Source organism: Callionymus lyra, chromosome 18 (assembly GCF_982586985.1).
Source record: "Callionymus lyra chromosome 18, fCalLyr1.hap1.1, whole genome shotgun sequence".
NCBI lineage: Eukaryota > Metazoa > Chordata > Actinopteri > Syngnathiformes > Callionymidae > Callionymus > Callionymus lyra.
Genome location: NC_141835.1, coordinates 21,640,872 through 21,657,171, shown reverse-complemented (window position 1 = coordinate 21,657,171; position 16,300 = coordinate 21,640,872). Strand labels below are relative to the sequence as shown.

The following is a 16,300-nucleotide window of genomic DNA, read 5'->3' as shown; positions in this document are numbered from 1 at the left end:
AAGTCAAATTAGTGAAAGCGTGCTGTGATAAGGATTTTGTATGTGACCTGCAAGATTATTAAAATTGAATTCCCAGCTGATTTAAATGGTCTTCACTGTCAGAAAAGGGTTTAAGGAGATAATCAACTGGTAGTAAAAATAGTTTTGGTCTGAAGGTGTCCAGACAGAATGGCAGAGAGGCTCATTAATTTTCATTCAAAGAAGAGTAGAACAACTGTTACTCTGAGAAAGGCGAGGTGGCTCAAGTACATTCTTTTTGGATGCCTAATAGGGACAACCTTCTGGGAAGTGTTCCAGGCATGCCCAACTAGAGGGAGAGCCAGGACACTTTGCTGAGATGAGCTCAAAGACCCTTCTTGAAAGAGGGAATTCTGGCTCAAGGACTCAGTGTTGAATAACAGGTGTATGGAGGATGGATGTATGGACTAATTCAAAGTGCAAATTACATCCCTTCCAATTCCTGTTGATATCTTCAACTACTTAGATCCCTGGTTAAGACTAAAGTGTTCAACTGGTCAAGATTATAAATTGCAATACTCAGCTGGGAACTTAAATGAGACTTTGTTTGTGGGATGAGATAAAGTGAAGGACATTTTTTTGTGTGTCTAAACTGATTTAACTTTGTCAGCTATAGGTTTGACGTTTTTATTGTGGGGGGAAAAAGCTGCCTTTATTTGTATTTCTCTTTAAACAAAATATGTGGATCAGCTGGGGACGATGCAATGTGTCTAAGGGTCGTATCTCACCAGCGGAGATGTAGCCCGGCTGCCAAAACAGATCAGCCCGATGGCTCCGGGACTAAAAGTTGCTGGTGCCCTCACCAGGGGAGAGGTCTCAGAGACGTATCCTGGCAAGGTGACAACCAAGTTGTGGCAACTTCTTTTGCGAATTGGTTGTCACTTTGCCGAGACATCTATAAGAGCACTAACTATTTTTACCACGACTTCTCCCCCTGACCCGCTCTTCTCCGTCTCATAAAGGTCGCGAAGAAGTCTTTTTTAATTGGAACAGAAAAGCAGAACCCATATTTATACTTATGAGAAAAATACAAATATATTATTTGTTATCACACCAACCTCCTTCCCACTATTTTGCAGTCAGACGTTTCGTCCAGATGTGTAACCTATTTGAAAACATTTGATGCATGACGTCATTGTCAGCAGACCACGATTCCCACCGTTTTTTTTAACAGACAGTTGGATTATCAGCTCACGAATTTGGGTTAGCTCCTGGGACGCCAATCTCAAATGGCAGGTTTCAATTCCGATCTATTCTTAAATCTGCTTTGTTTGGAGGTAAGAGAGGCTCAGACGTCATTCATTCCTATGCAGGATAATTCAACCCATGTTGCTCTTAATAATTCCTTAAAACTCTCTTATAATAATATATTTATTTAAGATACATACTCTTTATACATGCTTACGTTTCACCTTTTAATGATTTAACTTTGTGTGTCATTTCTCCTAACAAAAAGTAGTATTTGCTTGTGTGTCACTAAGTTTTTAATAACCAAGGTAAAACATCAAGTTCATAAACCATTATTTTGATATATAATGTCTGCCAAGATTAAAAGGCTTCCATTAAGAATTTCTAGCAAATGCATTCAAGGTTGAAAGAACAATATTCAAACAGCAGTGTAGCCATAGTAACCACGTTAATTCAAAGGGCTCTTATCACATTATTAAACATAAAAAGTACATTTTTATTAAGTAATTATAAATATTTCAGCTATTGGAAGATGAGTTGAGTATTCTATTAATAAGAATTATTACGTTTCAGGGAAAAAAGAATGTGATTTATTTTATTCAACGTATACACGTTTATTGTCAGTCCTTGACCAGGAGAGGCCGCTAATTCACTCAATGGTCTTTAAAAAAAACATTTTATTATTATTAATTACAAGAAGAATTTCTCTCGTATTAACGAACTATAACAGACTTATCATTGAAACGGATTAATTTATTACTTTTTATTTTCGACCCATTTTATAGGCGACTCCTCTCGTGTTTCCGGGTGAAAAACGTCACGATCGACAACCACTTTGCCCTCTGTCTTGACTTCGAGGCGCGTCTGGAATATCTTTAGAAAAATATAATATTTACGGGGTTTTTTCACACTTGTGTGTCTTCTCAACTATTCACTCGAAAGTTATATATATGTATCGAACCAGCATTAGCAAGTCTCCAATACAGTCTCGTATCGTAAAAAAAAAAAAAAAATGCTGTCTTTCCTGGGAGTCAAAGAATGGGGATTTTTAATCCATACATCTCATTGGCTGGTGGAGTCCTGGCGCGTTAACCTAAGTAGAGAACTTCCAACAGAAATATGTGATTCTGTTAAATCTAACTTAGTGATCGTTTCTCTGATTATCTTTGTAAGTATTCACGGGATAGCAAAGATCGTCTTGGTATGAAATCTACTCAATTTGTCTGAAAGTAGTACATATTTAGCACCTGTTAGCTGCTGCTAGGCGAACCTTGTCGCTCCTTACAGATAGTTGTAACATATTTTATCAACAAGATGAGCTCGTCACGGGAGATCAAACGTAAGTGTTGTTTAATGTACATTTTAATGTTGATATTTAGTGCGATCGTGGTCATAATTCACCTTCCATCACTCCACAGAGCTGCAGAAAGCCAAACTAAAAGCGCAACAAAACAACAATCTCAGGGAGGAGGCTGATATCTGCAACCAGCTGGGAGAACTACTGTCTAGAAATGGTGAGTCATTTTTATGACACAGATCTGACAAATATTTACATTTTATTTATATTTTTTGACTCCTCAGTATAATTGGATTATAGGTATTCTCCTTTAATTCAAGCAAAACAAGCTCAATGGGCCCCTTCATACATATTTTAAATACATTGAATTTAAGTTTCTATGTCATCATATTTTTATTGTTAAATTCTATATTTGTGTTCTCTTTCCATCAGGGGATTATGAAGCAGCCATCGAGGAGCATCAGCAGGAGCTGGCCTTGTCCGAAGTGACCAAAGATATCATCGGACGAGCGGTGGCCAATCGAAAGATTGGAGAGTGCTACGCCGAGCTGGGAAATATTAAGGCAGCCTTGAAAGTGAGTTTTTGTTTATTTATTTTTTTCTATTGCTTTTAAAAACTAAATTTGTATGTTTTGTTTGCATTTCCAGCATCAGAGCTGTCACCTGGAACTGGCCAGGTCTGTCCAAGATCATGCAGAGGAGCAGCGTGCTCTTGCAACCATTGGCAGAACCTACCTATTTTGTTACGAGTCCGACCAGTCAAAGAAGAGTTTGGAACAAGCCGAAGATGCGTTTAAGAAAAGTTTGGCCATTGTGGACGATCGCCTTGAAGGTGTGCACTTTTCTTGCTCATGTCATTCTCAACTGCTGATGATATTTGTCTCTACATTCATTCAAGTGTTATCTTAGTCTCATTTCCCACATAAACCAGTTGGATTTGAACTCATTTAGTTTCTATTGATAGATCAACAGCTTTCCAGCTACATTTGTCAAGTTAGATTATGAAATGTGGAAAGAAACACAATTGTTAAATAAAATACATTTTGTCTTCAATAAATACATAAACAAATGTCTAAAATTCAGTAATTTAATTTACGGACTAAAATGTAAAATTCTCTTTTTCAAAATATAATCGTCGATTGGAATAGTCTCAATGTATTATTAGGACATTTCTAGATATTGCCTATTTTCCTTTAAACTTAATCAAAATGTTTGAATATAAAAAACAAGAGTTGTCTCTCTTTGATCTTATACTTCTTATATAAACAGTTGTAAAATAAAAAAAATTCTAAAAATATTGTACTTACTTGCACTTTGTATGCATGGGAAATGTGTAAGAAATTGTATGCTTTGTTTTTCAAAACTTCTAAAGTGCTTATTCATAGAATAATTATGTACTCTAAAAGTATTAAAACAAGCATGAACCATGTTAAAAATGAAGTTGCAATAAAGTCTAAAACCTTTTTTGAATTTTCAAAGAAGGAATAGTTTTGGATTACAGTTGGAAAAAAAAAACCTTTTTAAAAGATGAAATTTATATATTATTTATAAATATTTTAGGGGAAAAGCTGAACTGTAGAGGGTAATAATCCTCGACTGTGTTCATGAATGACTTGTGTTTATTTTTTTTATTATTTTTTTTTACTAACAAACCGACAGATGAAGTAGATGTACATTAGTAGTTATAAATTGATTTCTTTTTTCAGTGGAGTGGAATTGAAGGGTTGAAATAAAATGACAAAGTTTAGACTTTTTTTTTAGCTGATTATCATTAATATAAATGTAATTTCTTCTTATGATTCTCTGGTATTTATATTTATTTTTATTATTTTTAATTTTTTTTAAAGGTAATGTCCCCAATCACGATATAAGTGAGATGAAGGCTCGTCTGTTCCTCAACCTGGGTCTGGTGTGTGATCACCTCGGCCAACCCAAACGCTGCAGCGAGTTCATCCGCCGCAGTGTCTTCATTGCAGAGTAAGAAGAGTTCCTCATAAACTCAGGATAATTAAAGTCGAATTTCAACCGGATTCTTTATTGTCAATAACCAGGAAGAGCCAGTTGCTGGAAGATCTGTACCGAGCTAACTTCAACCTGGGCAACATCTACTACCGCAATGGTCAGCACTCCAACTCTGTGCGCTGCCTGGAACAAGCCAAAGAGTGCGCCAAGAAAACGAAGGAGAAGTTCAGCGAGAGCGAGTGCTTTCACTGCATCGGCAAGGTCTGCGTTTAAAAACCTTTGGCCAAACTTGGTGTTCATCTCTGATCTTCGCCTCCAGGTCCAACTTTCCCTGGGAGACTTTGTAGCAGCCAGACGATCTCTGAAGAAAGCTCTCCGACTGGGGTCGCAGCACCCGCAGGACAGGCAGGCGGTGAAGAAGGCGTTCAGATATGGTGTGTTGTTTTGTTGTGACACGCGCATGTCTTGAATTTAACACGCTTTTAAACTTGTTCTGTATTTTCTGATCCCAGCCGACAAGGGATGCACGCTGGAGGAGGAACTGGGAGATGGACAGAAACTGAGTCCTCGTCAGTCGGTGGAGGTTGCGGAGCAGCTCGGAGATCTTTACTGTAAAGTCTGCTGTTACAAGAAAGCCATTGATGCTTATCAAGCTCAGGTGAGCGTTTGATTCTTATGTGGTAAGAAGCTCTTCTTATTTCAGAATCTGAAACTTTTATTGCCAGTGTTGTAAACGCAACATAGGATTTGTTTTGTGGTGTCGGTACAGAATACAAATATGACCAAGGCAGCAACACTAAATCTTTATCCGCCCCCTAATGTGCAATTGATCCCAAAATAATACAGACCACAACACAGAAGAATGTATATTCATGCAGTATTTCCATGTTACAAAGTTTTTTGGTTTCATTACTAAATACAAACTCTCTTGTTTTTCTCTGATATTTCTTCCTTCCTTCATGTTTTTCTTGTTTGTTAACATTTTTTTTTAAACAGAAGACTAGATCATTGTGTTTTGGCTATAGTTTATTTTAGTATTATTTAGTAAAATGTATATGATGTGAAAAAAAAGAAGAAAAAAAATATATATATATATATATATAATATCATGCATGATATTATGATGATTTACTTACAAAAACTTTTTGGCATTGCTATTTTTTTTTTTATCTCTGGCAGGAATAAGGATTTGCTTCCCAAGATAAACCCTTATTTGTCACACAATAGATAAATCTTTTGGCTTTGACTGACCCCGCCACTGTCGCAGTATATAATGTGGCCCCTGAGGAAGATCAGAGCTGTTTGTTGATGCTTTCTACCTCTTTTCCATTCCTGTGTTTTTAAGTCTTCGACTGGCAGACCAGACCAGACCAATATTTTTTTTAGTATTTACTGTTTTCACTTCATGTGAAAGTAAGTAAGTAAGTAATTTGTATTTATATAGCGCTTTTAAAGTGTTTTTTTCTTTTCTATCTCTTTTTTTGATTCAGTGAATCTATATTAAATCATGAATTTTCATAAAAAAAATGTTGTGCATGACTCTTGCAAAGTCATAACTGCTTTCATTTGTTTAGAAACCCAAATATGTCCAAACATCAGCTTTAAAAGCTGCTGGAGTCCGCTGTATCCCCTCGTCCTCAGCCATCATGGGGTTTATTGTTCCTTTACCTCTGCAGGTTGTAATGGCTGCTGTTCTGGAAGTTCTATTGCATCTCAAAATGTATACATATGTTTATACCATACCATATTCCAGCTAAGTGGCGCTGAAGCACTGGGGAAGTCGTCCAGGGAGCTGGCGGTCATCCACGTGTCACTGGCTGCCACCTACACTGACCTGAGGCAGCACGGCAAGGCAGTGGAGCACTACAGACGGGAGCTGGATCTGCGGCAGGGGAGCCCCTCTGAGGTGATCACTGACGACGGCTCGCCTGCTTTGATTTGATCATTAGGCGTGTGTTGAGCTTTGAAACTGGATTTAGGAATGCAGCACGTGGCTGAGCATCGCCGCCGCTCAGGAGGAGAGCAGCTGCTCTGCTGGAGAGGTGGACGGCAGCTACAGTGAAGCGCTGCAGCGAGCTCAGAGTTCTGCTCAGCCTCGGCTTCAGGTGAGATTTGGTCACAGACAAAATCCTCAAAATCCTTAAAACAATTTTAATGTTGCAGAAACGCGTGTTGAGGTTGTGTTTGGCAGCCCAGAGACGAAGCGGCTCTCAAGCGGCGGACGACACCGAAGCGAGGCTGAGGGAACTTTGCTCCTCGCAGGGCTGGAGTCCAGACTGCAGCGACAGCGAAGAGGAGGAGGAAGAAATGGAGAACAGCGAGCCTCTGGTCGACAGCGACGTCGTTCTCTCCGACTCTGGTGCGACATCTCATCGCCTCGCGCTCAAGCTAGCATGCTCACCTGTGCACTTCCTGTGACATTTTAGATGACGACTTTGAAGGCTACGACAAAGTGATCACTGGGAGGAGGAACCAGGGCCGGGTAAGATTCCCTCAGCCATTAACAAACGTGTCACTTTATTTTACGCTTCTTTCCTGCTGCAGTGGAACAAGAGGAACGAAAAAGGGGAGACTTCTCTGCACAGAGCTTGTATCGACGGGAACCTGAAACTAGTCCAGTATTTGATTGAGAAGGTCGACATCAAGACATATTCACTGTCTTCATTTAGACTCTAAAGAGAGGCAGGATTTGATCATTCAATTGTGCTTGTTTTAGGGTCACCCAGTGAACCCCAGAGACTACTGCGGCTGGACTCCACTGCATGAGGCCTGTAACCACGGTCACCATGGTAACAATATGATCTTTAAACTTTGAAAACTAAACTTACATGATAAGTAATTTCATGCCTGTTGGGGCACTCACTCACATTTTTTAAATGTCTTCCTCTCCAAGATGCAGTAAATCCCTCATCATGAGGATGTTTTGAAGTTATTACTTTATAAAGTTCTCCCCCGTCTAAAATCTGGGCGAATGAGAGGTTACGAGATCAGTATATTATGACATAATAATGGGCTTCACTCCTCCTCCAGCCAGCTGTAATCATGGCCTGCTTTGTTTATAGAACAAGTCCCTTGGAGTTGACGCTTCCGGGATTGATGACGCTGTGTGACAAACCTCGATGTTTGATGACTAATCACAGCAGAGTGGCCGTGGTTATGTAAACAAGATTTTAACTCCAGAAAATGAAGCGTTTTCAGTGGGCGGGGCTTACGCACATTTTCTAATGTCAATATTTCAATAAATAGAGTTTTTTACAAACAGACACATACAATGAGTACACTAGAGGTCCGAGATCAATAGAAGACACACTTGAATCTGCACATTAGTTGCCCTTTAATATGGAAAACTGTTTTTCTCCCTGATTGTCAGAACATTGTAACTGCAATGTTGTGGATCATCCGATATTGTATTGTGTGTTCAATAATGTATTCACTAAAAACTAAAGGAAAATGAATTAACTGGAAAGAACATATACAGTATAAAACTTAATAAAAGAGTTTAAAATGTGAAAATTTAAGCAAGTTTCTTATTCTTTTGTCATTTCTTTTACGAATAATATTTCATTTTGAATCTTTATATATATATATATATATATATATAATTGTAATTTTTGCCAAAATCAGTCACCAACTTGACATCAGTTAATTTCTCATTGTTCTCCCATCAAGACATCGTGTCTCTGCTCCTGGATCACGGCGCCAACATCAATGACCCTGGAGGTCCGCTCTGTGAAGGAGTGACTCCCCTGCATGACGCCCTGGGCTGCGGTAACTTCAGCGTGGCTCAACTGCTGCTGAAGCGGGGGGCTTCTGTTAAGCTCCACAACTCAAAGGTGAGTTGATGGTGATGTTTGAAGCCATGAAACCACGTTTTAATTTAATAACGTCTTGTTAACATCTTCTGAAAGAAGAAGAATTACTTCTTCTTTCTGCATTAGGCTATGCCCGACCATAGAGTTGGTAGGATAATGCAAACATCTTTATTGAATTTGAAAAGCTAATATATTTTTTAAAAGGGAAATTACAAAATACTTTTTTTTTAATCATTGGAATTGGAATTTAAAACGTGTTTAAAAAAAAAAAAAAAAATTTAAAAAAATCGAATATTGTATTAATTTGAAAAACTTAATTCAACCTTTCAATATAGAAATTATTGAATTTAATTATTGAAAACAATTTTCCATTTAAAAATAAATAAAAACATTAACACACGGAAATTCACAATAACAAAGTTAAACGTTTAAAATGTTACATTTAACCATTCAATATCCTGATGGCACTGATAGTCCATATTAACACGATATAAGGATGCAGGACATGCAAAAAGGCAAAAAGCTCTATACTGCAGTGAAGAGTTCATTGAGAGGGAATGAGACGTAGCCAGAGCTATTTGGAGTGTGAGATGTAGAGTGCTTGAGTAATAAAATGAGTCACAAATATCATTTTATTGAGTTAGACTAGGGAACTTATGATGGAAACTATATATGTGATAAAATCCTAAAATTATTGAGCTTCTTTTAAGAGTTTGTTCCTCTGCTGTGAAGAATGATAAACGGCTCCTAAACTATGGCAGATAACACTGCAGAACTGTTCACATTGCAGCAGTAATGGTTGACATAAGAGACACTTTCTGGCATTTAGCACCAGTTTGAGTTGCCCTCGCACACTTGCCTTCAGCACTTGCTTTGACGTCACACAAAGGGCACGAGGGGGGGGGGGGGGGGGGTAAGCGAGGTGGGTTGGATTAGATCATTAAAATGGACCTCGCTCACTCACAGCCTGAAATATCACGGAGCATCCACAAGAAATTTAGAAAACCATATACAGTATATTAACCATATAAAACCACACATAATCCACAATAAAAGATAAATGGAGTATTTAAAAAAAAAAACATATGTTACATTATTATCTTTTGTGTACCATTATTCAATTAAATTAAATTTCAATACAATAATAATAAAATTCAGTTTGACAAAACTAGAACGTATCAAGAGATTATTCAGATTAATGACGATTTCCGGGCATAACACGTCTCATCAACAGACATAATAAGGGTTACAGAATTAGACCAGATCCATGCTTCCTCCTTTTAATTGATTTTATTCACAACAATTAAGAATACGATCCTCTTCTACTTCTTTGTCGGGAAAACCAAGAGCAGACAATTGTTGTCCATTACTGCCACCACATAAATGTGTTTTAGATGGACCAAAGCAGTGCATTGTGGGTGATAGTCAATCCCTTGAGCTGTTCTGATTCCCTTAAGGGGAAGTTTGTATGGCACTTAAATGGCAACTAAATGCAATATAAACAAGTACTTGTTTGTATGTGATTCTAAATCTGTTGTCTGTCGGGTGATCCTCCATGGTGTAGTAGTGAGTCTTTAGGGTCATGACCTGCCTCTGACCCCTTCATAGAGTCCAATCTGCCCATTGGGAGAATGAATGTTGTTGCTCTGCTGTTACTGGATATTAATAGCTTCATGATGCAGAAGATGTTACTGTCCTCTGGCATATCTGCTTTTCTCACACCACCAAAACAAATTGAATAATTTACTGAGTTCTTAGTTTGACTGAGTGCACAGCATGTGTTCGCCTCTAACATGCCCATTTCCAAAGGGATCAATAAAGTTTTATCTATCTATCCATCCATCTATTTCTCTCCTTACTCGCTCTTGGCTTAAAATAATCATTCAATTGTGCTCTTAATGGAACTTCTCCTCTTAGTGGATGTGACTTTTTCCTCTCTTTATCCAGTCTTGCAAGAGGATTATTTTACAATGATACACAGAAAACATTTTAAATGTAATTTAATGTTTGAGAAATATGAAGTATGTCTTTGATACACTACTATTTATTTCTCATTGTATTAATTCACTCATTATAGTTTATATTTTCCTATTTTTCATTTAATTTGAAGTTATTTTTCTTCCCCTCCTATTTTAACGCTTTAACCTCATTCTTTATAACACATGTTCTCTTAAAAAATTCATTAACTTTAAAAGTGAAATTCTCATGATGAAAACATTTAAAAATCGAAATGGATTCACTTTCATTAAAAAAAAAAAACATTAATTTTCCAGTAAGATGAAATGTGTGTTTTTTCGTATACAATGTATTCATGCACAAATGGATCAGACTCACAACCTAGGAAGCTTAATGATTTTGGCCACTGAAGTTATTGATGTGATTGTTTGGTGTGAAATGAGCTCCTCTCAGTGCTCTACTAGCTTTTAGGATTTTTTTTTTTTTTGATTAATGCAAAGGTGATCAGGTAAAGTATTACATATATGGATTGGTACTTTGTTCTTCCCCTACTTGAACAACATTTTGTCCAAAAACATGTTCCAGATTATGACTGATTTGTCATCCCTCAGGGGGAAACTGCGATGGACACCCTGCATCACTGGCAGAGGACGTATAGCAGAGAGTTGGACCGAGAAGCGAAGCTGGAGTGTTCAGCGACGGAGAGGCTGCTGAATAAAGCTCTGGCCGGGGACGGTGAGATCTTCTTAAAATTGCTCTTCCTCTCCCTCTTCTTTACTTATCTCTTCCCTCCACAGGCCCGGCTGCCGCTGCGTCTGCCAAGCCTTTCGACTTGCTGCAGGACAGCCAACTGTTTGATGCGGAGAACTCTGAGCCGCTGGCGTCCTCTGGAGGGAGCTGTATCCTCAGCCAGGAGTGGACCCAGCACAGCGTGTCCTCCAGCCACAGGAGTAACGTCGCTGCACACCAGCCCAGAGCCAGGAGAACTGAGGCGGCGCTTCTGTTCGGGGTTAGATTTCTTTACGCCAAACATGATGTCTAGAACTAAGAAAGCGAGTGTGTCGTCATTTCCGTCCAACAGAGCAGCAGCAACTCTGACGGTGACTCCGACTCTCCTGTCAGTCCTCTCCGCCCGGTGGTCCGCTCGAGACCCCCGAGTCAACAGCAGGTTCCCTCAAGCACAGCAGAAATCCCCAGTCGAGACAAGAGCAGAGAACCGCAATCGACTTTCATCTTGGCTCGACCCGAGTACCATAGTGCCATCAGAGGTTTGGGAAGTGCCAAGACTCTGATGCAGGGTCTGACTCCGGTGTCCAGAACCCCAGAGGTGTCCAGCAGCAGTAGCAGTAGCAGCAAGTCTGCACTGGTTCCTGAGGAGGAGTTCCTGGCGGACGACTGGCTGGAGGACGATGTGGGAGAAATGCCGAAGAAGAAGAGGAGACTCCGCGTGGAGCAGATCGCGACACAAGTGGAGAGAACAGTTTCAGCCGCCAGAGCTACAATCAGGCCGTCACTTTCCAGCAGCAGTGAGTCGGCCAGGAAGTTCCCTTTTGAATAGTGTGTTGGCAAAAATCTCGCGACAACGCAATGTATTCGTAGTATTGTCGAGTACTCTTGTACAGCAGAATTTACAGACCAAGTGTTTCTTGACTAAGTCTTAACTGCTTTCATTTGTTTTGAAACGAACATATCCAAAAATCAGCTTTAAAAGCTGCTGCTGTATCCTCTCGTCCTCAGTCATCGCTGGGATCTCACAGTTTACTTGTTCACTTGAGCTGCAATTAACTAACTGGTGAATATTTGCACATTTATCTTAAATAATATGGGCTTTTGTTTTGAAATATTAACCATAAAATATACTTTTAAATCGTTTTAGTTTTGTGAGTTTTATATGTTAGTTCTTTAAAGAGAGATTCGTTAATTTGACATCCTATTTGTGATTTCTCTCAGGCGCTGCAGTTCCCTCCTCAACCCCCAGGAGTCTCTCCTTGAAACAAAACAGGTCCCAAAAGCCTCAGCAGGTCAAGATGACTCAGATGCCAGGTATGGTCCGATTGGGCCGAAGAGAGGTCAACAGGCCACAGAGTCCCGTCGTTACAGATGATGAAGACATGTTGGTACAAACGGGGCTGCAGGTCAGTACTGGTCAAATATTTAGGGGTGTGAGAAGATATTGATACACTTAAATATCACTATATTGTTTCATCATGCTTTATTTGTTTTTATTTATTTAATGTTTTCGTGGAAATTAAATTTTAGTTTTATCTAAATTATTGAATTATTTATATTTAATTATGGTTATGTAAAATTAAATAAATCGATTTATATTTTAATTTTTTTTTTTTTTTACAATTAACATGCACATATTTACAGCATGTTGATTTCTTTTGCAATTAAACTGCGGCCTCTGCAGCTAAAGAAACCCTGCTTTATCCTGGCGATAACTGAGGATGAGAGGATACAGTCGACAACAATAAAGGACCCAAAACAGAACCTTGAGGGACTCAACACAACATTTCCGTTGATTTAGACCTTGTTTATTGGCAGATACGCTAAAACTGCGTAAAAGAAAGGTACAACGAGAACCACTGTAACACAGACCCAGACAGTCCCGCTTCTCAGCAGGATCTGGTGATCAACTGTGTCCAAAACTTTCGCAAACTTTGGTTTCAAAACAAATGAAAGCAGTTATGACTTCGTCAAGAGTCATGAGGTCTGTAAATAAGTACTCGGACAATACTACAAATATATCCTTGTTGCTACAGTATTCAATTATATCGGATTGTTGCCCCTATATCGTATGATTATTGCCAATACTCACCCGTATTGGTCTAATCTTAAGTGTCTCTCGTGGTTTCAGGCTCCGACTTCAATGTCAGCATCACTGCCTCCACCAATCCGCTTGAGGGTCAGAGTTCAAGAAGACATCTTCCTGATACCGGTTCCACAAAGGTGCTTTGCCCCGAAAAAAAACTAAAAGATGAAAACTGTTGACGGGATGTTCAATGAATTCCTCTCTGTGCTGCAGCGAGGCCAACACGTGCACGGTGTCGTGGCTGTGTGAGCAGGCGGCTCAGCGCTATTACAACAAGTGTGGCCTCCTCCCTCGTCTGTCGCTGCAGAAGGAGGGAGCCCAGTTGTCCTCGCATGACCTGCTGCTTGCTGTTCTGCACACCAACGAGGAGGTGAGCTCCTCGCCCATGATTGATCTTCGGACGCCCTGTTTATTTGGGCGGTTGTGTCGCAGGTTCTGGCCGAGGTATCGTCCTGGGATCTCCCTCCTCTCCCCGAGCGCTACAAGAAGGCCTGCAGCAGTCTGGCCGTGGCCGAGAACGCCAGAGTGACCCGGCTGTGCGAGGTTCAGGACGGGAGTTCTTCTGTCCTGGTGTGCAACCTTAGCTTGGGGTCTCCGGCGCTCAACGCCCTCCTGCGCGCCCTCAAGCTTCAGGCCACGCTCACGGAGCTGCGCCTCTCGGGCAACCGCCTGAACGACGGTCTTCTCCCGGACCTGGTGGCCACCGCCATCACCATGCCTCGACTGCAACTGCTGGACATTTCCGCCAACCAGGTCACAGCACAGGGGCTGGAGAAGGCCATCAACGCCTTGAAGGGACTCAGTCAGACCTGGTTTCCGGTAGGCAGCTAATGAACTCTGGAAAATTAATCTTTACCGAACTTGTTCTTTTTTCTTCAGAGTCTGAATGAGCTGGACTTGAGTCTGAACCCGCTGGGTGACGCTGTGTCTCAGCCGTTGTCCTGTCTCCTGACGAGCTGTCCTGTCCTCACCAAACTGTCCCTGCAGGCCTGCGGCCTGACGCCCCGCTTCCTACAGCAGCACCGCCTCCTGCTGGCCAACGCTCTCACAGGTCCGGTCACGTGACAAGAGGAGCAGGAAGGGCAGTTGATAATGTTTGTTTCCCTCCAGACTCGGGCCATTTGAAGTCGGTGTGTCTCTCCCACAATGCACTGGGCTCCACAGGCTTCGAGTTGTTGCTCAAGACTCTTCCCCTGCACAGCCTTACTCACCTGGACCTGTGTGCCATCAACAGAGGCTCGGCTGACTCGCCGGCACTAGAACATCTCGCCAAAGCTCTGATGGAAGTAGGAAAATCAGACCCAGTCTTTCTTGAATCCGTTTATGGCTAAAGTAGTATTACCCCCTTCATTGATGGTGCACATCATAATCCGGTGTGCGTCACGATACCGCTAGTTGATAGCAGCCATAAGAAAGCATTTTTATAATAATTCTGCAGCTATAAAGTGTAACTGATAATGGTTGATGCTGATCTGAACACATGTCTTACAGGACGAGTGCTCACTGACGCACCTCAGTTTGGCTTCAAACGGATTGACGGATGGTAGCATCGCCGTGTTTGCAAGGTGGGTGTGAAAGCATCTTGGAGAGAGGACATCCCATAATTTAACAAGGAACATGAACTTGTTCAGGTGTCTTCCCTTTTGTCTTTCGCTGGAGAGCCTGGATCTGTCGGGGAACCAGTCGGTGACCTCAGCAGGACTTCACAGTCTCCTGACGACCTTGAGAGAGGCCGGTCGGACTCTGACCTTTCTTAACCTTCAAGGTTGGTATGAAGGTTATTCGAAAGAAATAAGGAGATTATTTTTATTTTTTTCTCTCACACAGGGTGTCAAGTGTCCGGGCCCTGGCCCACTTCAGACCTGGAGGGGTTACCAGAACTGGTCCAGGACCTTCGGTTGTGCTCTCAGGCGCTCAACAAGATGGACCGGGACTTCTTGAAGCAGAGCTGGAATCATTCCGACGCACAATTCCTCGACCGCAAGTCAAAATGCCATCTCTCTCTGAGCACGTCAAGAGTGTGATGCCCGAATAAAAGAAGAATAAAACGTTGACTGTTATAAAATGTTATTTATGAACAAAGTTTCAGTGTATAGTCTTTGTGTGTTGAATAAGTTCATTAAACAAAGTAAAAGTTCAAATGTTGTGTACATCATTCCCAACAAATAAAAAACAAAACAATACTGTGGTCCAGATTGTTTTACACCCGACCATTCATATATCAAACAAACATTTATTATCCTTCATTATACTGGACAAAAGATAAGAACTGGTTCACTTTCCAAAATGAAACCTATGATTCATGGCATTATTTCATTTGAGTTTCTCTTATCTTGAAAGGGTTTTTGAATATATTTACACTTTTTTTAGTTTTATCAATCTTTGATAATGAAATCAAATCGCAAAATTAAAAATGCATACATTGTTTTGATGTTGCATTTTTGTTTCGTGTTTGATAAATTGTTGGTTAATAATGCGCATTTTATTGAACTCAGATTTACTTTTGGTCGACATATTGTTGTTGTCTAATCTCTTAAAATCTGCTTTTATTTTTTAAGATGATGTTTATCTGTGATCTCAGTTTTCTTCCCCTAATATGGTCAATATGGACTTATTGATTGATTCGCTCTGGAAATTAAGTTTAACAGCCTGTATAAAGGTTGATTTAATCTGTATGTTGGATTCTGGATTCTGTCCAGCGTGGGTGTCATATTGATGCTACAATAAGGTGGAGTGTGGTGTGTTCAAATACGTAGTTCAGGCTATTGTACTCTCAATACAAAGTTCAAGTAATCATACTGGTGTTATGTTTAACGATGCTGAACCCAAGAGCAGACAGAGGCGATGTTCCAGGGAATACAAAAAGGGGTTTATTGAATAGGAGGGGAGCAGGTAGTTGATGAGGAAGCCGGAGGGAGAGCGAGGTCGTGAGCTGGAGTGAGTGATCCGGGTTACTGCACGTAGAGGAACAAAAGTTAGATGTGGTCCAAAAAACAACAAGACTAGAGTAAGAGAGAGCGAGGTAGCAAATAAACTGAGCCAGGCACGTATAGTTACCACGGTTGTGCGTAGTACGATCTGGTGCCGACCGCGGGGAATCCAAGGGTTTATGAAGGGGGTTGATTGGGGATCAAGACCAGGTGAGCATGATTGATGATGAGGACCAGGTGTGAGGTGAGACGACAGGGGGAGTGGCAGACCAGGAGGAGGAAAACACAGCAGACTGCTGTGACCACAACAGTACCCCCCCCT

The 16,300-nt window shown here is 40.6% G+C and overlaps 1 protein-coding gene across 1 annotated transcript; it reads left to right on the top strand.

The window, feature by feature from the left end:
* Positions 1-2,302: 2,302 nt before the first annotated feature.
* Positions 2,303-15,177, top strand: tonsl (tonsoku-like, DNA repair protein). The gene is made up of 27 exons (XM_087780174.1): positions 2,303-2,545; positions 2,625-2,720; positions 2,936-3,078; positions 3,152-3,335; positions 4,351-4,480; positions 4,555-4,726; positions 4,785-4,899; positions 4,978-5,123; positions 6,219-6,371; positions 6,445-6,570; positions 6,629-6,824; positions 6,892-6,947; positions 7,010-7,099; positions 7,182-7,254; positions 8,135-8,298; positions 10,845-10,968; positions 11,031-11,242; positions 11,315-11,759; positions 12,184-12,368; positions 13,094-13,185; positions 13,262-13,418; positions 13,481-13,867; positions 13,928-14,099; positions 14,159-14,334; positions 14,540-14,613; positions 14,680-14,813; positions 14,876-15,177. The coding sequence occupies exons 1-27, from the start codon at positions 2,521-2,523 to the stop codon at positions 15,070-15,072; spliced, it is 4,224 nt and encodes a 1,407-aa protein (XP_087636300.1). The 5' UTR covers positions 2,303-2,520; the 3' UTR covers positions 15,073-15,177.
* Positions 15,178-16,300: the final 1,123 nt, after the last annotated feature.